At 39.6% G+C, this 26,699-nt stretch overlaps 2 protein-coding genes across 4 annotated transcripts in view; one reads left to right on the top strand and one right to left on the bottom strand.

Moving 5' to 3' along the window:
* Positions 1-395: 395 nt before the first annotated feature.
* Atoh7 (atonal bHLH transcription factor 7) lies at positions 396-1,511 on the top strand. The gene has a single exon (XM_047554255.1). It carries the CDS (start codon positions 528-530, stop codon positions 984-986), a length of 459 nt encoding a protein of 152 aa, XP_047410211.1. The 5' UTR covers positions 396-527; the 3' UTR covers positions 987-1,511.
* Positions 1,512-14,009: 12,498 nt separating this feature from the next.
* The window catches only part of Mypn (myopalladin), a 91,909-nt gene continuing 79,219 nt past the window's right edge, over positions 14,010-26,699 (bottom strand). For 2 of the 3 annotated variants that reach the window (XM_047552557.1, XM_047552555.1), the window contains 5 exons: positions 25,445-25,571; positions 24,034-24,241; positions 22,245-22,410; positions 19,098-19,231; positions 14,010-16,739 (listed from right to left, as the gene is read on the bottom strand). In XM_047552557.1, coding sequence (XP_047408513.1) covers positions 16,570-16,739; positions 19,098-19,231; positions 22,245-22,410; positions 24,034-24,241; positions 25,445-25,571 — 805 coding nt within the window. In that variant the 3' untranslated portion in view covers positions 14,010-16,569. Of the gene's footprint in view, positions 16,740-19,097; positions 19,232-20,200; positions 20,403-22,244; positions 22,411-24,033; positions 24,242-25,444; positions 25,572-26,699 lie in introns of those variants that run through there. The other variant, XM_047552556.1, reaches the window with a different exon arrangement.

Here is a 26,699-nt window from a genome sequence, read left to right as displayed (position 1 = left end):
GAGATGGAAGCCGAGGGACGCCCGCCCACCTGCCACCACCTGTTCCCTCTTTAGCCGTCGGCTATAAATTCTCCTCCCTCAAAGATACATCCCGCGCTCTCCGACAGCTACTGCTTGTGGTAAAAACTCTCCTTCCTTAGCTGAGCTTCGGGAAAGAGTTCATCCTCCTGGAAGGCAGCCTTGGCTTTTCCCAGAGGACTGGAAAGGCCTTCCCTGAACCAGCCACACCAAACTCTGCTGCAAGGTTTCCTTCTGTTTTTCAACTTCACGTTGGGAAAAATGACTTTTTCTTGAGCATCTATCTCAATTTCCCCTATGTTTGGGTAAGTGAAGAGGCAGCCTGGTTATTCAGCAGAACAGAAGGCCGAGTCCCGCACTTCCCCCTGTAGACTGCTTGCACGTGAGTTACTTTGTTTGTGACTTATTTGCTAAGAAGAGCCACGTTGGGCAGCTGCTGGGTTAGACAAGTCCACGCACAGGTTCTGAGCCCGCGGCTGAGCTCCGCCCCTCCCACCTCCAGGCCGGGTATGAAGTCCTGCAAACCCAGCGGCCCGTCAGCGGGAGCACGCGCCGCGCCCCCGTGCGCGGGCGGTGCCGAGTGCGCGGGCACGTGTGCCGGCGCCGGCCGGCTGGAGAGCGCGGCGCGCAGGCGCCTGGCGGCCAATGCGCGCGAGCGCCGCCGCATGCAGGGTCTCAACACCGCCTTCGACCGCCTGCGCAGGGTGGTGCCTCAGTGGGGCCAGGATAAAAAACTGTCCAAGTACGAGACCCTGCAGATGGCGCTGAGCTACATAATGGCTCTGACCCGCATCCTGGCCGAGGCCGAACGATTGGGCTCGGAGCGGGACTGGGTCAATCTCCACTGTGAGCACTTCAGCCACGACCACTACATCCCGTTCGCGGGCGCGAAGCTGCCGGGCGAGAGCGAGCCGTACGGCCAGAGGCTCTTCGGCTTCCAGCCAGAGCCCTTTCAGATGGCCAGTTAGGGCGCGCGGCTCCGCGGGGATGAATGGCCCAGGGATCCCGCTCTCGAGCCGCAGCCCTCCCCGCAGAGAGCCGCAGTGGCTTTCGGTGGCCTAGGATTCGTCAAATCAATAAACTGCCAGGTTACTTTCATTCGTATCCTCACACCTTCGGACGCAATGATTTTGTTGCCTCTCACCCTTTTCTGTATTTTGTAGACTTCATTAATGAATCTTGTGAATTACATTGCTCTGATAATAATTCCCCACCCCCTTTCCTGAACTACTTTGAGGGAAAACAAGCTTAAGAAAAAATAGGATTAGTCGCTTCTGCAATTTCAGTCCTCAGAGAAATAATCACCTTAAACTTTGTAAGTTTGTCGGGTTCGGTGAAGTTACGTGATGCGTTGCTTGTGTATGCTCGATACAGCTGCCATCCCGTCGTGTAAATGCATTTATGCTCGGTGTATCGTGTGTGCATGCGTCAAGTAGAGCCAGACTTTCGCTTTTTGGTAGAGTTCTTGGGCATGGGTGCTCTGTATTTTTTAAACTGTGTACACATTAAATATAGATTTTGTAAAATATGAGTAATGGGGTTTGTATTTCATGCCAAGTACCCTGCTAGTTGCATAATATGTTGAGTGTTTCCCTGAATAAAGATACGTAATGTTTAAATCTTATCCTGCAAATCAGCAAATGTGCTGTTTCCCAATACTTCGTCGAAACACACAAACTGATGAGAGTGTAAGTAATTTGAAAGATTTCCCTATTGCCTTGGAAATACATTTTTGGTGGTTAGTTTTAAAAAATTTAAATTGAAATTTAGCTTTTAAATAACGTTATGTAGTTCCCCAATATTTTATTTTTATTACTAAGCCAATTACTAAATTCTTTCCAAATACCCAAATATATGTTTATTTCTACATGTATATAGGAATATATATATGTACATGTACACATATAAATGTACATACACACATAGGAATATGTATCTCTCTCTATATATGTATATTTCTACAAGGAACACTGGGAGAAACAAATGTTGCTTGTAACCAGGTTGGGTGGCACAGACCTGTAATTCTAGCAGTTTGGTAGACTAAGGCAGGAGGATCCTAAATTTGAGGACAATCTGACCAACCTAGGAAAACCCTGTGGAATGTAGCTCAGTGATAGAGTGCACTGGGTTCAATCCCCAGTATCCTCTCCCCCTAAAAAAAATGTTGCTTGTGTAAGTGATTCTTGAGCTACATCCCCAATCCTTCTTATTTTTATTTTATTTTATTTTATTTTTAAATTTTGAGGTGGTTCTCACTAAGTTGCCTTGCCTGACTGGCCTTGACCTTTCAATCCTTCTGCCTCAGTTGAATTATGGGTATCACCACCATGGTGGGTGTGATTTTCTTTAATCAGCGCAAGTTTGAGGCTTCACTACCATTATGACTAATCAAAATGGGAGCAAAATAAATTAGGGAAATGCATATCAAAAGTACACTGAGATTTCATCTCACTCCAGTCAGAACAGCAGTCATCAAGAATACAAACAATATCTAGCATGGCATAGTGGCCCAAGCCTGTAATCCCAGTGACTCAGGAGGGTGAGGTAGGAGGATTGCAAATTTGAGTCCAGTCTCAGAAGTTTAGTGAGATCCTGTCTCAAAATAAAAAATAATGATTTTTAAAAAGGATGGGGATTGTGGCTCAGTGATCAAGCACACCTGGGTTTAATTCCTGGTACCAATGACAACAAAAAATATGAACAATAATAATTCTGGAGAGGATGTAGAGAAAAAGGAACACTTTTACACTATTGGTAGAAATCAGTACAACCACTATGGAAATCAGTATGAAGGTTTCTCAAAAGACTAGGCATGGAACCACCATAAGACCCAGCTATACATTCCTCGGTATTTATCCTAAGGAATTGGTCATCATATTATAGTGATACATGCATACCCATGTTAATACCAGCACAATTCACAACAGTCAAACTATGGAACCAGCCTAGGTATCTATAAATGAATGAATGAATAAAGAAACTCCATACACAATAGAGTTTTATTCAACCATAAGGAAAAATGAAATTATGTCATTTGCAGGAAAGTGGATGGAACTTGAGACCATTATGTGAAGTAAAATAAGCTAAATTCAGAAGGTCAAGGGAAGTGTGTGTTTTCTTTTATGTGGAAGCTAGAGAGGAAAAAGGAAAATAAAAATGGGGTGTCAGGGATCTCATGAAAATGGAAGGAAGATCAGTAGAATAGAGGAAAGGAAACAGGAGGTAGGAGAAAGGAAAGGAAAAGGAAAATACTGAGGAATGTTATTGGTCAAATTATATTGTTATATTGTGTGTATGTATGAATGTGTAACAACAAATATCACCATTATGTACAACCATAATGCACCAATAAAAATTTGGGGGAAAGGAGCAAAATAATACACAAGGTATTGTTCGAATAACTTTTATAAATTTACTTAACCACTCATACATTCATTCATTCATTCGTTCATTCGTTCATTCATTCATAAAGCAACCCTTAATGTAAAGGGTGACTTGTTGGTTAACTCACCACATGCATTTGGGGAAATGTCTTGCTCATAATTAGGAAAAACAGAGTTCTCAGTTATCTATGCATTTGGAATTAGTCACAGATCAACAAAAACAATGATATCCTCCAAATCCTTTTATTATGGATTCCCAAACCCAAACTTACAGTCTCCTACTTGCAATCTATCTACAGAATGTCTTCATCAAAATTATTTTCTTAAGGACTGTATAGAGGGAAAAGAGGGGTGGGAGGGGTGGGGGTGAAGGGAAAAAACAGAATGAATCAAACAACATTACCCTATGTAAATGTATGATTACACAAATGGTATGCCTTTACGCCATGCACAAACAGAGAAACAAGTATCCCATTTGTTTACAATAAAAAAAAATTATTTTCTTAGTTATACCTAATTATCAAAATCCATTTTGGAGGGCTGTGACTATAGCTTGGTGGTAGCTTGCCTAACATGTGAGACCCTGGATTCAATTCCCCCATACAGCCAAAAAAACCCCAAAACAACAACAACAAAAACACTATTTGGTTTGTAATATGGGAAAGTGACTTAATCTTATAAAAATCACTTGTGTATCCCCAGGCACCCACTGGAAGATTGATGGTGAATTTCCCTTTTCACCTGATAATGAGAAACCAAGGAGGGGTCAGGACTTTACTTCTGTCACTGCAAATTAAAGAGTAAAATGTTTGACCTCTTTTATCTAGAAGATGCTGTGTAGTGCAGCAGAAGCTCTAGAAGTGATGATCCCAAGATATCTTTCCACTCTGCTGCCTGCACTGGAGTTAACAGTAAGACTCAAGGCAGTTTCCTAAGTCACTATTTGGGCACAACAGTCTTCTTAGATCTCCTAAAAAGCTTCATTAATAACCTCCTTAAGTTTGTGGAGTTTTAGAATGAATAAAATTAGTGCTAAAAAAAAGTGTGTTCCTCAGAGAAGTTCTCAAAAATATATTAAGAACTTTAATCATTTTCAGGTAGTGTGTCACATCTTCCTCTCTGGAGCTTTTCCTTTTACATTTCCTTCTTAAGTAGCATCATCTACTCACAGGGAAATGGTTGCAGTTTTATGTTCATGATTGCCAAATATGTTCTCAAACCCCAAACTTTACAACTTGGTTCATATCCAGCTGTCTTCTTTACTTCTCTAGTTGAATGATTAGTAGGTATTTCAAGTTAACATGGCCCAAACTCAGACTTCAACCAAACTAGTATTGGTCTGGTAGTTTCTATCTCACAAAAGGGTACCTCTATTCATTCAGCTATTCTTTTATTCTCATACCTTATGAAACGGATTCATACTTTTCATTATGTCTCTATGGCTTCTAGGATAGAAGAAATTTATTAAATAGTTTATAGAAGAAATTTATTAAATAGTTTTTCTGTGCAAGTTTCTTTTTTGGCTATCAATTTTAAAACACTTTCTTAATGAAATAAAAAAAATTTGATTAAAGTGATGGGATTCTAATCCCAAGGTCTCCTTCCTTAACCTCACTCTCCCAAAAGAATGGAAATTTGTCTCTTAAATATTATGAATTTAGCTGCCTGCTTCTGTTTTGAAAATTTCTAGAAGCAATTTAGATCTTACCAAACTCCTAAACTTTCCACATAATTGTTTATTTTTCTACAAGACACTGAGGGAAAAGTAAAACAATTGAAGTCAATGTTTGATGAAACTTCCTTATTTTGGAAGATTCATTATGGTTTATGAATTAGGAGATCAGATGAAGCAAGTATAAAATCTTTTCAAAGTCCAGATTCATGTATTATTATACATCATCTCTAAAAGTTGCCTCAGTAATTTTATACTGTTTACATTTGAAAATCCATTTTTTTTCTAGTTTGACAATGGAATGTATTGAAATTCGAAAATATTCTTGTACCTGGGCTCCCTTTTCTCACCAACAAATATTAAGTACCTACTCCTTCCCAGGCTTATGCAACACTTTCTTTACCCTTGGCTAGGCAGCCAAAAAGAACACACGTGCACTAATCACTAAATCATTCTGACCAGAATACAAGTGAATCCTTCAATAGTGAAGTACCAGTGATAAGTGCCAGAAGAGTAGCATTAAATAAAGGAAAACCTGCCCCAGGAAGTGTTTCAGTTGGACCAGTTATTATATGTGAGGTCTCTTTGCATGCCACTTGGAGGTTAAAGTCCCAAATCCTAAGGTCAGAAGCCTTAAAGAACCATGTAAAAGACAAAGGGAGGGCTGGGGTTGTGGCTTGGTGGTAGAGCGCTTGCCTAGCATGTGTGAGGCACTGGGTTCAATCCTCAGCACCATAAATAAATAGATAAAATAAAGGTCCATCAACAACTTAGGAAAAAAAAAAAAAAGAAAGAAAGAAAGCCAAAGGGATTACCTAGATGGGAATGGCCAATTAACTTAGTGGCTTTCAATCCTAATTACTCACTAAAATCACACCTAAGGAGTCTTGGATATAGTACCCAAGCCTAGGGCTCCACTCCAAGAATTGATTTAACTTCTCCAGGGTGAGACCTTAGCACAGATATTTAAATGCTCCCCTAGTGATTCTAATGGGCTGCCAAGATTGGAAAATCACTGAAATAATATCTCAAAAGTGGTTACTCAAAAGTGCTTACGTTAACTTCCTATTCTTTATAGATCTTAAGAAGAACTAGGCTATCTTTCTAAACATCCAGGGCATTCAGTTTCTTAGTTAATGAGGTGACCTCTATACTAACTAGGTTCTAAAATTTCTGATAGTTACGGGTTAGATGGAATGTATTTAGACTGTTCACAGAGATGAAGGATTCAACAATTAAGGCTCAGGCAACTCAAATTTTTTTCCTTGTTGCAGTGAGAGCCAAGTGTTATTTTGGGGTTGAATTTGATTAAAATCTGCTCTCTGCCTAAGTGTCACTGAAGATATTTCTTTTCTATATCTATGAGTAAAGAAATTTCAAAGTCCACACAAGACCATAAACATATGACCTATATTCTCGCATATATCCCCTTCCCCTCTCTGGTCTTAAATATACTATGGAATACAAACTTTAACAAGAATTTAATTGAATTAACTTAGGACTTTGGGATTGCCATTTCAAACTGGTAGTGTCACCCCAAATGCTCATAATGACTAAAAAAGAAGAGAATGCAAAAACAGAGACCAAAAGATATGCTCATTTTGGAGGGTTCATATTTGTCTGTTATCCTAAAGTCAATTCATTTCAGTATAAAGTATGGACAGTCTGGTAGGAGACAGTTCTTCATTGGGATCTGGAACAGTATTATGGAGTAGTAGTTCTGAGCCGAGTGGGGAGCAAGAATTTACCCATCTCGTACACTGAGTATACTTGTTTACATTTTAATTTTTTTCTGAATATTATGATATTCTAACATCTTAAAAACTTTCTGATTGGGGAAAGACTGCCTGTCCCAGGGCTAGGCAATGATTAGAGATAGCAAAGGTCTCAAGATGTGCCTTTGATATGTACAGACTAACCAATACAGAGCCAAACCTCCTCCATCTGCCACTATTGCACTGCCTTAATTATCTGAGGACCAGCTACTGGGCAACTAGGGACCTCTCCTTCTGCTTAGAGTCCTAAGTGATTATTCAGGCTATTCAGTCCAGCTCTGATTTGCCTTTCTCACAGAAACTCCTATAAAGACCACATGGGGCTGGGGATGTCTCTTGTAGAGCACTTGCTAAGCAAGCCAAAGGTCTGGGGTTCACCCCCAACACCATTAAAAAAAAAAAAAAAAAGTCATGTAGTATAATAAATTTTGTTTCCCTCAGCCTCTCCTGTGTCTCCTTTTTTTAAAAACCGTAATTTTTAAAAATTTGTTCTAAATAGTTATACTTGACAGTAAAATGCGTTTTGACACATCATACATAAATGGAGTGTAACTCTCATTCTTCTGGTTGTACGTGGTGTAGAGTTACACTGGTCGTGTAATCATATATGCACACAGGGTAATTCCTGTGCCTCCTTTTGTGGCTACACCTGGCTGACCATCTGATGACAGAACAAAGAACCCTAAGTCTAAGACTAAAAACAAACAACCCAACAATTAATTGAGAATAAATAAAATTTTATTTAATGAATAAAGAAACAGTCCATCACATCCTCTAAATTACCCTTAAAAATATACAGGTTAAATTAACTACTGATTTTTAATTATTATTTTTCTCTTAATTGCTACGTTTCCTAAGAAGACACAACCCCAGCAAATCTTCAAGAAAGCATGGTGAGGGAAAGCAACAGTGTCACAGAGATGACGTGGTCTACCAGAATACAGTACCATATACCTTCTGAGGAAGGACATGACTTGTGCTCACAAGCATTTTTGGCTTAAATGATCACTGATTTTTAGTTCCACAGAATGTTGTAACATGCGTGATGCAGAGGAACAGGAATAAAAGCCAAGGTACATTCATTACTAGTAATAGAGGCGAAATATACAACTGACACAATTCACACATTTTAAAATGACTACCAGAGTTGCTTTTCCATTAAGAATTCAATAACCAAAAAAGTACTTTAGAAAATAAGTTGTCTCAAGCTTCCTGGGAAAGAAGCATGCCATATTTGTGAGCCTTGTAGGGCGTGGTGTGTTTTCAAGTGGAAGAACTCATGCAAGGAAAGAAAGCAAAAGTGGTTAGAGGTGTCATTGATTCTGATTGAATGAAGTCAGTTGTGGGTACTACACGGCTCCTTACTTAAAGTGTGTTTGTGCGTGGGTGTGCATGCACATGTGCCATTTATTAGCTTTCATGGGTTTGTAGTCAGACTTAATATAGCTGAGAATGCAAATACAGAGACCAAAAGGTATGCTTGTTTTGGAGGGTTCAAATCTACCTGTTTTACTAAAGTCAGTTGATTTCAGAGTACAATCACTGATAGGCTGGCCTGGAACATTTCTGCATTAGGATTTGGAACAGTATTATGGAGTAGTCCTGGGCTGCTTAAACCAGAAGGGAATATGGTAAATCCTTCACTATTTCTTTGCCTGTGAAGTCATCATTTCCATTAGTTTCAATCACAGAAGCAGGAGTGGGCATTCTTCTAGACCATTCTGCCTAGCTGAAATAAATTCTCCTGAAAGCCAGGCACAGTGACACACTCCTGTAATCCCAGTGGCTCCTGAGGCTGAGGCAGAAGGATCCGAAGTTCAAAGTAAGCCTCAGCAACTTAGTGAGACCCTAAGCAACTTAGTGAGACCCTGTCTCAAAATAAAAAATGAAAAGGGCTGGAGATGTGGGTCAGTGGTTAAGTGCCCCTGGGTTCAATCCCTGGTACAGAAAGAACAAACAAAACAAAACAAAACAAACAAACAAACAAACAAATAAAAACCTCCTGGAATCTGCTTGCAGAAAGCAGATAGGGTATTTCTTAAATTCATTTGATCTTCCTCCAGATTGAATTTTTTATTTTGTTGTTGGAGACTGAACCCAGGGCCTTGAGCATGCTAAGCAGAGGCTCTATTTCTGAGCTACTACCCCAGCACCTATTTTTAAAATTTATCACTATTATTATTATTATTATTATACTACATACTACCTTGGAAGAAGAAAATTCACCATTGTGTGTTACTCTTCTAAGGAAAAACAAAGTGGGAGGGCAAGAAAGAAATGTGATCAACTATTTACTTTGGAGTTTTTGTTTTTGACAGTGTCTTGATAAATTGCCCTGCCTGGCCTCAAACTTGAGATTTTCCTGTCCCAGTCTGGGATTACAGGTGTGCTCTACTGAACCCAGCTGAGAAAGATATTTTTAACATTTTCCTTGGAATAAAAAACTGCTACCCCTTTTTATTGGAGGGTCTCTAAAGCAAACTCTTAAGTATTTACTTATCCTACCTGCCATTCTGGAAAAAACTCAAGTGTTTGACTCAGCTTACAGTTAAGGAACAGAGACCCAAAGTTATAGAAAAATTGGAGAACGGGTCTGAAATTCATTTGAATTATCAAAGTTCCCCTTACAATTCCCCTTAGAATTCTTAGAAATAAGGAGTTCCTATTATGCAGATTTTTATCTCAACAGGGAAGAGATGAAGGGAGAAACTTAGATCAAAGAAGCAATGCTAAAGTTTGCAAAAAAGTAAGTGAAAATTAATCAGAAAGGATATTTCTGAAATCAAAATACTGAAAGGATAAAATTCAATTTACCAATGTGTTAAAAAATACCATTGCATTTGAAGTTTTTTCATTTGAATTCTTTTTACTCTCCTTAAAATACACAGCAAAACTTTCTATACTGGGTACACATACACACTCAGTGATCTTTTGTAGTGACTACTTAGCCAAGGTAAATATGTAGTTCACTAGATTCTTACACTGCACTTGTGACAAAATTACCAAAATCTGTCTTTTGTTTCCAGATAACTCATTGAATCTCTGTTGAAACATCAGGTTCTTTGGGATTTTTAAAATATTGAGCAATTGGCTCTTATCATTCTCATTGCTAAACTATTATTTTCAAAAATGAAGACAATGTATGTTTCTCATGGATATCAAAACACTGTTTATTGTAACACAACTATACTCATGTTTCCATTTCCAGTCTAAATTGGTCAAATGGTTCCCTCTTTAAATCCTGTTTTTTGTGTGTGTGTGTTTGTTTCAATTAGGAAGCATTTAAGAATGAATTTTTATCTTACGGAGTTGAGGAACATTCTATGAGATGCCTTCTGCATGTGCTGGATATTTTAGGAAGACCAAAACCTAATTGTTTTTCTGTAGTTTTAGAGTTATTTTAGAGGTTATAACTCATGTAGTAATTTATATATTTTGATAAGGATAATTAATTTTAAAAATCACTTTGTGCCAAATAAATTTGTACACTCAAAAACTGGTTTAGTCATCATTGAAAATTAATCTGTAAACTAGAATTATTTCCTACATTTTAAAGAAAAATGAGCATTTGGGCTGGGGTTGTGGCTCAGCAGTAGAGCACTTGCCTAATATATGGGAGGCACTGGGCTCGATCCCCAGCACCACATAAAAATAAATAAATAAAATAAAAAGGTATTGTGTCCATTCACAACTAAAAAAATTTTCAAAAAAAGAAAGAAAAATGTGCATTCAGCCTTAAAATATTTACCATTTAATAATTTTTTTTTATTAGGGAAACATTTTCTATTCACTCACATGTTAAAATCACCTAGCAAATTAGTGTTTTTATGTCCCTTATGCAGCAGCCTTTTTTTTTTTTTTTTTTTGCTTACTCTTGGCATTTATGGCACAATTCTCAGAGGACTGGAAAGTGTGGTCTTTCTCTATTTCTTGCAATTTCAAGGCTATTGTTCTTCAGAGTTTGACGTGGCTATTATTTACACATTAAAAAAAGCAGCTTGTTTGTGGTTCTGTAATATTAAGCATGCTAACTAATATAATTAGACAGAAATAAGAGGTGCACATATTTTTAACCAATATGCAATTTTTTTTGCACTGCACAGATTTTTTAAAAACACAGTATTAGCAACTCTTAAAGCATACTGATGACTATTGCATTGTCAAAGTTTAGAAGATGCTTAGCATTCTTCAAGTAGTGCCTCAGTATTAACTCTTTAAATATTAATCCACTTAAAACAAGAAAAGGCCTTTAATGGTGGGAACTACTTTGACAAGCTCTATCAAAATCTAGGTAACTGTTCCTCTTACTGGTAAGGCACATTGGTTTTCAACTCAGTCATTAGTGGAAATACTTTAAGTTCAGGTTACCCAAGGACCCTGGAAGAGACCTTGACAAAAAAGCCATTATGACTATATTTACCTATTCTTTTGGTTTCTTTCGGCAATTTTGTTTGCAACCAACTTATAAATAGCCCATATGCAACAGACTCAAGATCCCGGCTTGGAAGATTCTTTGAGAGGATGTGTGGGAAAAGGGAGATGAGAAGAGACTGTCATCAGCAAGAACAATTTAGGTATCTGACTTAGTTTCCTATTTTCCCCTTACAGCCTGATTCTTTAAAACTCCGCCAGCAATTCTATTAATTAGAAGTCCATGGGAGTGAGAAAATAGCTGCTTTAAAAAATGCAGCACCTCTGCGAAGTAAAAGACCCTCAAGCATTTAGAAGCTGTTCAGTTGGATGGCTTTTTTCCAAATACTAGGCCTAGATGCGTGGAGCTGGACTTAGGTCATTGTGGAGCAGGAAACACTAGCAGGCTTTGGGGAAGCAGTGAGGGGATGGTTACAGCTGTGGATTATAGAACACAAGGCACAGGGGGCCTGGGGAGGAAAACACAGAATGGGGGTGAGATGCAGAAAGGACCATGGACACTCTTTAGCTTTGACACATCACAGATACTGAAAAGAAGGAAAAAGTCTTTCTTCTCTCACTGACTGCTTTGCCTGGATCCTAGCGCTTGGGTCCATAACCAAATCTAGTGTAACCAACATATTATAATTCAGTCATGAATTAGATAGTCTTTTCTGGATTCACTTGGAAATCTAGCACTGGGTGATACATATGTAGGGAAATATGAGTTTTGAACAACCAAATTACAAGTAAATATTTGGAGGGCAATCTACATATTGTTTGAGGATTATCTAAATGAACCTGTCCCTACAAAAGTTGACTTTTGACGCCTCTGGGGATGGTATGTGTCATCCAGAACCCTCGCTCTACTGCTGCTGGTCTTTGATTGTTTCATTTCTCCCTGGATGCCTTCAAAAGTTAAGTGAGGAATAAAAAGAGAAGGATGCATTTAAACCAGTTTCACTATTTGGAATTCTGATTCTTTACTTCCTTCTGATTCTCATTTCCATGAGGAACCAAGGAATGAAGAACTCTTCAGTTGCTCACAGAGAAAGGTGCTAATGGGATTGTATGGCATTTGAAACAATGGGCCAGGTGAAATTGTACCGACTTTCCCTTTCTCCCTGGGCCATTTTTGAACAACTTCTGGGAGCTTCATGAATTCTGCATGTCTATTGAGGGAAGCACAAAATATTAGGGTTAATATGGCCAACCTTTTTTTAGGGGGATTGAACCCAGGGACACTTAACCACTGAGCCACTCCCCAGCCCTTTTAATATTTTATTTAGAGGCAGGATCTCACTAAGTTGCTAAGTTGCTGAGGCTGGCTTTGAACATGTAATCATCCTGCCTCAGCCTCCCAAGCTGCTAGGATTCCAGGTGTGCACCTCTGCACCCAACCTATGTACTTATTTCTATATATACTGCATGTGCAACTAGGGTACAATATATTCTGTACAGATGTCAACACTACAGCTTTATGCCATCTATATTTCTTTGAATGTTTCTGTGACCAAATCATGGAAATAAAATAATGTGTCCCAACCTTGGCCGCTCATTGGAATCAACTGGGCAGCTTTATAAACTAAAATGTCTGTGTCACAACCCCAGAGCTTATGACTTCATTAATCTGGGTGTTGGGATTTTTAAAAAGCACTACAGGATATTCTAATTGTGCAGCCATGTTTAAAATCACTGTGTAGAATCAATCATTTTATGTAGAAACATACTGCTTTCATTGAATTTTAAATTTGATTTAGGTCAATCAACATTTATTGAGTGCCTACTCCATATAAGACACAAAGGCAAACTTCTGACACAGCCCATACCAACAAGTAACTAAAATCTAGTACAAGCAAGCAAGAGTGGGCTAGGGCAAGGGGAGGGAGCAGTAGGTTTCTAGAGTCTGTGCTCTCTATAAAATACTGTACGAAGAAATCTCTTCCTCCAGACCCAAGAAATTCACTACAAAGTTTCAAATAAATTATTGTGTTTGATTGAGGGATGGGGAATCAGGAAATATTTCACATAGAGGATGGCATTTGAGATTTCCAGAGGTGGAGATTAGGGAGCCACCCTCTTGGTAGGAGGTGGAGAGAGGCATGTGGATAGAGGGCAGGGCCCTGTGTGGGGTTGCTGCTGCCCCAAGTATTTTTTCTGAGTGGTGAATAAAAAGCTTTGGGATGGCATTGGGGTAAGCTTGCATACCCTCAAACAGAACAGCTGGTACCTACTTGAGTTGGCTCCAGGTAGTCATAGGGGGTTTGTAAATTAGGGAATAATGTCAGTAGCAGAGTACTTTGGGGAGAATGAGGTGATGCTGGGGTCTGGGTTGGATTTGAGTAGAGAGAAGCAGCAGGACTAGAGTCAAGAAGAACAGTTAGAAGTCTCTAATATTGAAGTTAGAAGCATTGAGGAAAACTAAGAGTAATAAAAGTTGGAACTGGGGGACTGCAGGGGAATGGAAAGGAAGGCCTGAAAACAAGAATAATAATAGAATTAGGATGAACGGATTTATTGATTGATCAGACAATGTAAGGAAAAACCTTGGATGTTTCTTATTTAGATTGTGAGGAATGTGATGCCATTACTAGAAAGCATTAAGTTTGGTTGAGGAATGGTTTATGAAAGGGAAGATGATGGATCTGATTTTGGATATGTTGAAAGCAAACATGCACAGTGGAACTAAAACTTCTTATTCAAGTAACTCTTATTGTAATTGAATTTTTTTTTTTTTTTTTTTTTTTTTGCGGTGCTGGGGATTTGAACCCTGGGCCTTGTGCTTGGGAGGCAAGCACTCTACCAACTGAACTATATCCCCAGCCCTGTAATTGAATTCTAATAGAATTATTTAAAGCAGGGCACTGATGTGTTTAACACAGTGTTCTCAACAAAACGGGATTCTATCACATATGTGCCGATTCTTCACACATATAGCATTGTGCAGAACCGTTTGGGGTTGCCACTTGGGGTGGGGCTGCTATGGGCACCTAGTGGGTAGAAGCTAGGGATGCTGCTAAGTATCCTCCAATACACAGGTCAGTCCCCCTCCACAACAAATTATCCAACCCCCAAGGTCAATACTACCCAAGATTAGAAACCCTACTTTAACATAATCCAATAGCTCAAATTTCAGGAATTTTAAGGTTCGCTATATTTTGGGTGAGGCAGCGCCATCTAGTGGCCAACTGTAATACTTATCCTAGATAGAGGACTGATAAAAATAATTCAGAAAGCTAAGACAGAGAGATGAAGAATATCCCCCCATGGGAGAACTGTCTAGGGCTTACAAAAGTATATGCAATGGGGATGTCAGGTGTACAATCCAGAAGCAATCTCCGAGTCATGAAGTACTTCTTGGCTATGAGAATTCATAATAGAAACTGACACAGAAACATTTTACAGGATATACAAGACACATTCTATTCCATTAAAGTTTACTACTGTTACAGCATACATTAAAAAGGAAACAAAAACCTAATAGTTCTGCTGAACATAATTGATTGAAGTCTTTATTTCTCACGGATACAACCTATGGAATTTTTTAAAATTAAGAAATCAAGACTAAAAATAGAGATTTTTAAAGTTATGAAAAAATAGGATGAAGAGAACTAGAACCTTTTGTTTGCTAAATAACAGATCTTTGCCTCATGAAACATCCACATGCCTTAAATATTACCCCTTCTATTAGATTGCAAGCTTCTGAGGGCAGGTCTGTGTCTTATTCATATTTTTGTATCTCCCACAGTATCTACCATGGTATCTTATATAGAGTAGACACACGAAGGATTTTTTGAGTGAATGAATTTATTTTTATTCTGGAAATTTCTTGCCTTAAAGCAAAGAAAGTTTCAAGCCTTTCTAAGCAATGACTATTTCTAACTCACTTAAGTAAGATGCCCGCTGAGGGGGCGTGACAGAGAACACCAGAGATTTGAGCAAGGGGAATCAATAACAGATACCTCCAATTCATTTCCCTGGTGAGCCTGGAACGAAATATGCTGTGATGACAATTCCTAAGGCAGTTTTTGGACTGTAGATTCCTGTGTCTAATAGGTTCACTCATCCAGCAAGTGTTGATTGCCTGTCTACTTTGTACTAGGCACTTTTCTAGGCACTAGGGATATCACTGTGATCTTAAGTCTAAAAATTCCTTAAATTGAGAGGGAAGTTTTGAATAGGTGGATTAGAATAAAGATGCCCATTTCCCTTTCCCTCCGCTTTCCTGGTTAGTGTAATGTTTTCTATGTAGAAAATGCCACTTGAGCAATGATCTCAAAGCAGCTCACAGTTATTAAAGACCTCTCATTCCACAACCACTTCTCTGCTGTGGTAAATGGAAAGTCAGTACTCTCCCATCATTTCTCATCTTGTCTGCATCTCTTCCTTCCTTATTGCCTTCTACACTTCCAGACTTTTGAGAGGGAGTAGGAACATACTGGGTGGTATTTTACGGGCAAATGATGAAGACAATTCCGGCACATTTTGCAGGTGGCAACTACAGCTTATAGTTTTTAAAGTGACCCTGCAGAAGATTTTTTTTTTCCTCCATTGGTTTATTAACAAAACCCTTTAGTTTCAGAGTCTAGAGATGCAAAGTCTGAAAGAAAAAAATCAGTCACCATTCCAAAGCAAATGGTGCAGACAGGCTGGTGGGATCCTGTTTTGGCCACAGAATAAGTGCACAGTGCAACATTGAATGCTCAGGTGAATTTTTTTCATATCTCAAGCCCATTTTGGCACCTTATTATATGGCTCATATACACCCAGGATATGCAAATCAAAAGTTTCACCACATGTGAGATTTGTATGGTATGATCTCCTAATGCTAAGTGATTTAATGAGTTCACCAAAACTACTACTATAAATGTAACCAATGAAAGGTGACAGTGATGTCCCCACCTTTTTGATTGCTGGATGAATTAGTTATATCCTAAGGTCACTACTGTCTAACTCCTCTCAGCCCAGGCATATGGCCCCTAAACTGCTCCTAGTAGGGCCTAAACATCCCTAACATAATGGGGACAGGGAGCATGCTAGTCTTTTCCCAAAGTAGTAGATGGCAGCAGTATGACATCTTTGGTTCATCTGTATTGTTCACTCTTTTGTTGGAATCTTTACGAGGCACAGCCCTATAGCTCCCCCTCTCCTGAGACTGCAAGAGTCCCAGCCAACTTATTCAAAGCACTTCTTGCCACAGGTCCAGCAGCATGGGAACTCACTCAAATCCAGTTGCTTAGAAACTGCTGTGACTGGCCCTTACTTCCCCCTCCACAGTCTGCCCCCTTTCACAGCAGGCACCCAGACATCTTTAAAGTTCATCACTTTCCACTACACTCCGAGAAGAGCATGAATACACCATTGTGCTTTCCATGGAGGAAAAGGCAGAGAAAATGTCAAGTCCTTTACTGGTGAGAGATCCATAGCGACTGCCACTGGGCCGGATGGACATGGGTGCTGGGATCTGCTGGTGCCACTGAGCTGGAAAATGGAGCAAATAATGTGTTATGATCAAAGGTGTACAGTCTGGCTGGTACACCCAGAGGTGCACTCTGTCCTCACTCCAATGCTCCCTTTGAATTCTTGGTACAGCTTTTAAAGCTATCTAGATCTGAATTACATGATTTGTAAAAGAAAGCAATAAAACATAAAACATTCCCTGCCAAGAACAGAGAAACTGGACTGGTGACTTCTTAAGACTCTAATTTCTAAAACCTGTAATTCTAACTCAGTAAGAGGTTAGAATTCTTATAAGAAGGAAGAGTGGGTGACTAGGGTGCTTTCTCAAAATTATCCCTTCTCACTGACATGGTATGGAATCTGCTAGTGGCTGTGTACAGAGGATTGTAGGCTCACAGAGGAGGGCACCTCCATGAGATAGAGACAAGAAACCTGTGGCCATAGAAGTCAAAAGATGGGTTTGACCCTCAGGGAAGCACCACCACCCCCTAAGCAGCCATTACCTACTTACCCACCCAGAATCCTAATCAGGTTCCATGAGTTACAGCAAGAAGACTAAAACGTAACATATTTAGTCAAAGCACGGTTCAGGGACAAAAGAGAATTGATTTGAGTTTATATGTTCACCTGGTACTATTCAAAGGAAGCCTTGTTTTTAGCAGGCACCATTCTTAGACTTCAACATGGCCTGAATAAAATACCTATCCCATTGAGCAGTTCCAGTTACTATTTCTGATTCAGAAATTACCAAGTGCTGGGCACGGTGGTGCATGTCTGTAATCCCAGCAACTCAGGAGGCTGAGGTAGGAGGATGGCAAGTTCAAGACCAGCCTCAGCAACTTAGTGAGACCCTGTCTCAAAATAAAAAACAAAAAGGGCTGGGAATGAGGCTCAGTGGTAAAGTGCCCTTGAATTCAATCCCCAACACCAAAAATGAAACAAAACAACAATCAAAAAAAAAAACCAAAAACCAAAAACAACAACAACAACAACAACAAAAAAAAACTAGCAAGCAATCTCCTGATTAGGTTTCTGGGGACCCTGATGTGGAGAAGGGGGTATACTTGGTGGTAAACAATGGGGCTCTGGGTCCTAGGAGGTTGTGCCCCTATTTAGCATTCTGATGTATAAATTGGTCCTCTGCTGATTTCATTATCTGTAATCAGTTTTTCAGTCTCAAGTTCCTCTGAGTGAATGGAGAAAATCAAATTTGTAAAGTTATAACACTGAAAGGAAAACTTCAAGCAATTCCACTTTAAGAGCATCTCTTTTCCTTACCCTGCTAACTCTGCATCTTAACTAGACAATAATTATCAGCATTAGAATGGAACTTTGACCCCCAAACTTTTGTTTTTGGTGCTGGGGATTGAACCCAGGGACTTAGACATACTAGGCATGTACTCTAACACTGAACTATACCCCAGCAGCACTTGTTCCATTTCTTGGAAGTGTGGTGGTGGTGGAGGAGGAGAAGGGGGACTGGGAAATGATTCTAGCCTAGGCCTCCATCATCTTCCCCACTCCAGGATCCAACAGAGGAAACAGCACCTCCTATTGTAGGCGCCATGAAGGACAAGAAAGAGAAGGCTAGCTGGGAACTCAGCCACTGGAGGGCAGTGTTGAGATAAGTCATCTGTTTCAGGTTTTATAAGTAGGAGACCTACTGCCTTCTAACCCAATAACACTTAGCTTAGACTAAGAAACCTATCCCTGGCCTCTTTCTCCCTGTACTTTTTCAGTTTCCTTCACAACTGATTTTATTTTCATGTCAGGGAAAATAATTAGAGATCTATATCATTCCTCCAAAAATGAGACATAGGGAAAATGGCAGATCAAACCCCCTCCTGCATGATACTAAACAAAAGGGATACCTGTTGTTCACCTGTAAATAACAAAATTGCTCTTGTTATTCTATTAACCATGTTAAACAACTTATGAATGTGAAACTTATTGATCTAACCAGTTATTTAAACAAAAGAAAAAGGAAGAAGAAAAAAGAAGCACTCTTTTGGATTAAAGACTATGACTCCAAAAAATACCAGTCAATGTCAGAGAGTTTAAGGAAGAGGAATACAGCATACAAAAACATTAATAAAGATTAATTTCTTAAATCCTTTGAAAATTAGGAACATGGCTCAAGGGAATATATGAAGACCTGGGTTTGCTTCTTAGCTGTAGTCACTAACCCCTCCCTCTGAGTTTCAGTTTCCTCAGCATTTAAATGAGGGTAACAACAATTATAATAATTTCATGGGCCTGGGAGGACCTGAGGATACCACTGTTATTAATTATGTTATTATTCAAATGTACTTATCCTGAAAAAATGATTTTAAAGCTGCCCGTCACACACAGATGTTCAATTGATGACATTATACTTACCGTATATATCCAACCGAGCAGTGCATGACACGATGCCAGCTTCATTTTTGGCTGATAACGTATACCATCCAGCATCTGATTTCTTGGCTGGCTGAATGAGGAGGCAGACATATCCTGTTGTGTCCTGGTGCATACTGGAGAAAAGAAAGAACATACCCATCTTTTTTTTTTTTTTTTTTGCAGGGCTGGGGATCGAACCCAGGGCCCTGTGCTTGTTCAGCAAGCACTTTACCAACCGAGCTATCTCCCCAGTCCCATACCCATCTTTTAATTAGGTGCAGAAGCATCTCTGTCAAATTTAGGGAAACTCCCTCTCTAAAGGGGGGGAAAAGGGGAAATTCAGCTGAAGGCAAGCATAAAGCAAATTTGAAGGATAAAAGAATCTACAAAAGATCAGCAATGAACCTTGTATTGCTAAGGGGAGGCTGACAGCCATCCAAGATGCTATGACCTGTGTCTGTGCTTTCCACTGCTCCAACTCTACCAAAGTTTACTCCCCATCAGGGGACCCCTGCTTTTCACAGCCAAAGTCCAGAACAATCTCTTTTCTAAACAAGATTGGAAATTTCAGCGAGAACTTTGTTAAGAAGCTGTGGGAAAGTAAACCAAAATGAGATCCCAGGGGTAGATGGATCTGTAGCAGGGAGATGGCATTTCCTAATGTGACCAGGGGGACGCGTGCAGAATTTAGCTTAATGTGATTGAGGAAATCAGCCTGCTTTTTCCTGCTACTTTCTGTACATCAGTAGTTTTCAACCTTGGTTACACGTTGGAATCTCAGGCCATACCTCAGGGAAGTATATCAGAACCTCAGGCTGGGACCCAAGCATTAGGATTTTTTAGAAATTCCCCAGGTGATTTTGATATGGGACCATGGATGGAGAACCATGTGGCCACTTGTCCCCTTCACCCCTGTTGTTCTGGCCTCCTTCATATTGAATTCCAAGTCCCTTTGGAGACTGCCACAGTTCATTTACTGGGCAGAGATAATAGCAATAACTTTTTGAGTTTAAAGAAGAAACAAGTGTGTTCCTTTTGTTGAAAGCTATTTTTTATTTGCAAAGTAATAAGACTAAATAAAGCCATAACAAGTATAACCAAAGTAAAAAAAAGAATACCCATCACAATCTCACCACTTTAACACATTGGCTACCTTCACTTTCTGATTAATGAATTTATTCTTTGAAATATTTCTTTACTAAATTCTTGTTGAATACTCTGTTGGGCACAATCCTGGATGCGACTGCCTTGAGTGCTGAGGGTGTAAAGATGAAAATGACAAAAGTTCTTTCTCTAGAAGAGTCCCTAAGTTTAGTAGGAAAGAAAAAATAAGAGAGAAATAAGTAAAAGTGGTGATAAATAGAATGCAACACATGACAGAGCAATGACGTAGGAAAGGTGTTTTGGGAACATAGAGGGAAGGTTATTTGGGGAAGTCCCTGGCAGTAAGGAGGAGGCGTGAAGATGTTCAGAAGCACAAGCATATGTAAGATTAAGCTACAGAAAAAGAATACTGCACTAAGACCAGAGATGAATAAGAAGAGATTACTTTTAAAATCCACTTCAGAAGTACTAAAATAAAACATAACCCATTCATTTGTGAGCGAGCTTCCCAGAAGATGTGCTGGAGTTATTCTAAAAGGTTGAGGTTATTCCAGCAGCTCGGGAGGCTGAAGCAGGAGAATCTCAAGTTCAAAGCCAGCCTCAGCAACTTAGTGAGACCCCCATCTCTAAACAAAATACAAAAAAGGGCTGGGAATGTGACTCAGTGGTTGAGTGCCCTGGGTTCAATCCCCTGTACCGAAAAGGAAAAAAAAAAAAAGGTTGAGGTTGGGGATGAGGCTGTTCCAAGTAGTGGAACAGTTTGAGCAAAGACACTATGGTGTGGGAGAGAGGTGGCATGTTCATTATAGCCAGGAGAGGAGTGTACATGGGGACCAGCAGGTGGGAGGCCTAGGGAGAAGGCAGGAGAGAGAGTCACATGTACATGGTAAAGGCTTGGGATTTTTCCTTTCAGGTGATGGGGAACCATTGATATATCTTAAGCTGCAGGTGGCGTAATCAGTTTGCATTCTTAAAAGATCACTCTGACAGTGGTGAGGAGGAGAACTGAACAGGGCTTGTGTCTGTTGTCAGAGACACATCAGGATGCCGTTGCTTCAGTTCAGTGAGTTGAGGTGACCACGGAGGACGTTTCATGCACTTGTTCATTTGTTCTCTATAAATTGCTACCAGTAAAAGACGTGGTGCTGGGTGTTGTGAGGAGTCAGGACATACAAAGATAAAGGAGATGTGGTTCCTGTGCTCAGATGCTTGCCGTCTAGCAAGGTGACACAGAATGAAACCAACAACACTAACAATGATGGCTGTGTGCAACAGCGTGTGGCAGAAGACAGGCTCAATACTGAACTACAGAATACAGACCCAGTTCTGGACTGGGGAGAGGAGGAGGAGGGGCACTGCTCCTCCTAGGGGCCAAGATTTTGAACTGAGCCTGGGAGGTCACAGGTACTAGGGAGGTAAATTGTAGTTGGAGGGAAGAGCACTCAAAGAAGAAATGCCATGAGCAGAGACACATAGGTGAGAAGGCAGGGATGCAGAAGTCACAAATACTTACTAATGTGTAGGACCTTCATAAATTTATTGTATACTTTTTAAATTTTTTTTTATTTTTTAAATTATTTATTTATTTATTTATTTTATTGTATACTTTTAAACTTAAAAATTGAAGTTTTAAGTGGGTGCCGTGGTGCACACCTATAATCCCAGGGGTTCAGGAGACTGAGGCAGGAGGATGGTGAGTTCAAAGCCAGCCTGAGCAAAAGTGAAGTGCTAAGCAACTCAATGAGACCCTGTCTCCAAATACAATACAAAATAGGGCTGGGGATATGGCTCATGCCCCTGAGTTCAATCCCTAGTACCACTCCCCCTCAAAAAAATTAAAATTTTAAACCTGAGACAACCATACAAAGTACCTCTCAACAACAAAAAGGGATAAATTCTTTATATACACAATAAAATGAATGAAACTTGAGAGCATTTTGCTAAGTGAAAGAAGCAAGACCCAAAAGGCTACATACAGTCTTATTAGGTGGCCCAACATGTGCTCCAATGCACAGGTCCCCGTGGAGGTGGTGGCTGCCATACCTGATCCTCTCTCTGGTGGAAGGGATGGTCTCGTTGTCTTTTTTCCAGTAGAACACAGGGGGGGGCATGCCTATCACACGGCACTCCAGTCTCACAGGGTGGCCCTCAGGAACGCCACTATTTTGCAGTTTCTCCAGGATCACAGGTGCTTTCTTCACCTCTTTTGCTGAATGAGAGAAGAGACTTTCTTGTTTGAATAGTAAGTGCTTCGAAGTTCATGCCTCCAATGCTCTACATTCTGGAATTTAGGTAGGCAGGCACCTACCACACCTCCTCATTAGAACACTTCTTATACCCTCTAGTGAGGATCACTGTCTTAATAAAGTTTCAGAAAAGTTTAAAAAAAGAAATGGGTCAGTCATCTCCGCACATCCCATGTGCATTGAATTGAAGACCTGGGTCACACACATGGGATGCAAATGCTAGGAATGGTTGAATTAAAGGATTTTCTTTAATTAAGCAATAACTTTTGAGAAACAATATACTTTATATACTAAAATTGATCCTTTTTTTTCCTTTTTTTGGGAGGAGTTTATTTCATAGGAGATATATTAGCTTTCCGCAAATTTTATTTTGAAAAAAAATCTCAGACCTACAGAATCATATTATTTTTTTTAAACACCAAATTACACTTTCTAAGAGGATTTTCTTTTGGCCAGAACCTCCTATGTCAGGGTTCCAAAGTCAATGTTTGAGCAAAATGGTGGGGAAAAGGTAAAGGTCGGAAATCAATGTATCCTTACAAAATGAATCTTTCCTATTCCATTAGCAAGAGAAAATTCATTGTAAGGAATGGAAAAATATACACAGGGGAAATAGGCATTTTTCTATAGAGAGGATTGAGGTGTCGAAGATACCCTGAACTCATCAGACTGCAACACAGCAGGAGAAAGCCCAGCCCTGGGGTTCCTACATTCTGAAATTTAATTCTGGACTGCTGCCCTGCAGGGTTGGCCCTTTGCAAGTGATGTCTTGCTTTCCTCTTCTATAGGCATGACAGCATTTTTTTCACATTAGCTTATAAGATAAGGGTTTGTTCAGTTACCAACTCAAATTTGCTAAGCACCTTCCATGTTCTGGGCATTAAGGCTAACACTAGAGATATACACTATAAGCCAGAGTCTATAACCTCAGAAGCTCAGGCAAAGAAATGAACAATTACACAGAAGACCAAGCGCACTTTGTAAGTCCCTCCTTTTCATTTCTTAATTTTTTGTTTTTTGAGACAGAATCTCATTAAGTTGCCCAGGCTGGCCTTGAATTTACGATCCTTTCACCTCAGCTCTCCAGTAGCTGAGATTACTGGCATAGAAAACACAGAGGAGGACTGGGAAGGAGTAGTTGTGCTTGGTGGATCTACTGTGCCTGGGTGGTGACAGTTGAGTTAGGCTTTAGAGAAAGAATAAGAAGATGAGGGACAAGAAGGGTATTCTAAGTAGAGGGACTGCTTATGCAAAGGCCTGTAACTTAAAAAGCCTGGTATGTTCCAGGAATGACAGATTGACTGCAGGACAAATGACTGGAATGTAGTGTCAGTCAATTTGCTGATTGCTCAGTGAACAATTACAATGGCTCCCTTTATTGCATGTGTAAGATGTACAAGGTAGCACATTCCATTTTAACATTAACACATGTTTTTGAAAGCAATGTAGAAATATGGTCATTACTACAGTGAAGGGAAACTGAGATTGGGGGAGCAAAGGACTAAGGAATTCTGCCAGAGATTCTGCATATTTGCACAATAATTTTGAAGGGAGTTTTGTCTGGGGGTCCCAGCAGCAAACCTTACCTACTACAGTGAGCTCCAGACTAAAGGAATTCTGCCCAGTTTTGTTGGTAGCCACACACGTATAGGTCCCCGCATCACGTTGGGTGAGTGGGTCAATGAGCAGAGAGTGGATTCCCGTCTCCCTGACCAGCATCTTGTGGGAGGCATCTGGTAGCACAGGTTGGCCATTGAGCAGCCACGTCAGCTCTGGGGGCGGTAAGCCACTCACCTAATAAACAACAGGACAGCTGAGGCAAATGACAGACTGATGACAGGCAGATTTATTTGGTGGCTGAATTCTTCATCCTTGTTTGGCAAGTATACAGTGAGAGAAAACACGGAGTGGTGAGAATCTTTCTGAAGCAGCACAGGGAGAGGAGGGATGGGTCTGAATGAATAGCTGCATGAATTTAAATGGTATTGTATTTTGACCCCAGTTTAGGTCATGATTAATCTATTTGATTATATTCTACTTTAGAAAAATTAAGAATTAAGCTATAAATAAGACATACCTGAAGCATCAATATCAGAGATAATAAATTGCTTATATATATAATAAGCAAGAGTTAGATATGAGAAAGGTCAGATAGTAAACCTGGGTTCTCAAATTTTGCTGCAAATTATAAGCACATGAGGAGGATTTTAAAATGCCCACTTACAATACTAAACCAGAATCTCTGGGGATGGGACATAGGCCTTGGTAGTTTTTAGAGTTTAGTGAGGGGGAAATAACAGTCAATCTGAATATCATTTAGGCAGCAACGGGAGACTAAGAAGCACCCATAGGAGCGAACTCTGAACCAATGGTTAACCTCAAGGCTTCCCAAATTTGCATTCAAAATTTTCACAGGATTCAGCATTATGTTTGGGGCAGAGGGTGACTTAAGTTTCTTGTCATATTAAGAGGTATCTACCCTGCCCAACTGACACCTAGTTTTTAGTTAAGAAATTAGAATGCAGATTCACTAAATGTGCTGGAGGTTGATCAGTATGAGAAACCATGTTCTGCTCTCATAAACTGCCTCTGAGTCATCTTTTCATGACTATAACTTTTTTCAAAGACTATACCTTACAATAATCACTTAAAGGATTAAAAAAAAATCACATAGGAATAAAGACTTTCCAGGCACCATGTGGAAATTTTCAGATTATATCACCTCCTTGGTTGTATCCTAAAAATGCAATTAACTTGATACAATACCAATGTAATTTTAATTAAAATATAATGACTTTAAAATTTCATGAAATCATTTTGTCTGGTATTAATTTTTCAAAAAAGTCTATGGGGAAAATGATCTCTTCCTTCCCCAGGACCTCCTTCTTGAAACCCACAGCCCCAATGAAACAAATACAAACAAAAGTAAATGCAAGCAAACAATCAAATGCAAAATCTGAACAGATCTGGAACTAAGGACAAGTGCTAAGAATCTACCTTACAGTCCAGCCGACAGAGGCGCCCCTCATGAGCTACCATATCCCCAGGAGCCTGCAGAAAATGTGGTCGGAAAAAGCGTTCCTGTAGAGGCTCTTTGTCTCTTTCTTGCACTCGGGACCTTCCCCTATAACAAGTATGTTCAGGTTTCAAACATAGAAATCATTTTACAAACTCATAGAAACAGGCATTTAGGCATGGTTATAGGACTATATAGAGAGCAGCAGTTTTTTTTTTTTTTTTTTTTTTTTTGGGGGGGAAGGGCCTTCTGGGGCAGAAAATTAATAATAATAATAATAATAATAATAAATAATAATGGTGTGGAGTTGATTAAAAAGAAAAAGAAAGCAAAGTGGTAAGCATGTCCTAAACTGTAGGATTATCTTGGGAGATCTGTAATCAAATAAACAGGCTTTAGCTTCTTTCTCTCTGAAGTCATTCTGGGTTAAGTGGCTCAGCTTCCTTGCTGTGGGCTTGACCAGTTGTTCAAAAGTCATCAAAATAAACAAATAAATCAGCGTTCAATCTGAACCTCAAAAGACAGCCAAAAGAGAAGTCCTGTTTATTATCCAGAACAAGGCAGCTTCAATCTCTATGGCTTTGAGTAATAAAGTTTAACCTGGTTATAAATTATGGCAGACCATAAAAGATGTCCATGAACTTAAACTGGGTAAGACTGACCAACAGTAACAGCTGTTCTTAAAAAAAGAAGGAGGTATAGTTGCAAGGCTGGTGAAATACTGTATCTGAAACATGGGTCACTATTTTTATTCCTTTGGTAAGTCACATTTAATTCATACGTGTCAGCAACTATGGAATGCTTTGCTATGACTTTGTGGCACCGTAAGATTCAAGCCAGGCTCTTTCTTCTTAGTGGTTAGTAAAATCAGTGAGGAAAGAAAGCTAATTATTATAGTGGAGACAACAAAAATATTTGATCCATATACATATAATCACTAAAGTTTCCTGTTTTATTAATGAGAAGATAGTAACTCAATTGAAAGGGTCTGGTTTATATATTATGTGCACACATGCTTCTGATGGTTACAAATTTTGAACCATTAAAATTGTGTCAAAGATCAGAATTTCTCAAATGTTAATGTGCTTGTGAATCACATGGGGATGTTGTTAAAATGCAGATTCTGATTCAGTAATCTGAGGTGGGCTTGAAATTCTGCATTTCTGACCAGCTCGAAAGTGGTGCTGGTGTTGCAGGCAGAGGGCTTCCTTTAATTAACAACTATGGTGCTCTTTG

Source organism: Sciurus carolinensis, chromosome 5 (genome assembly GCF_902686445.1).
Source record: "Sciurus carolinensis chromosome 5, mSciCar1.2, whole genome shotgun sequence".
Lineage (NCBI taxonomy): Eukaryota > Metazoa > Chordata > Mammalia > Rodentia > Sciuridae > Sciurus > Sciurus carolinensis.
This window is presented reverse-complemented; position numbering and strand designations above follow the sequence as displayed.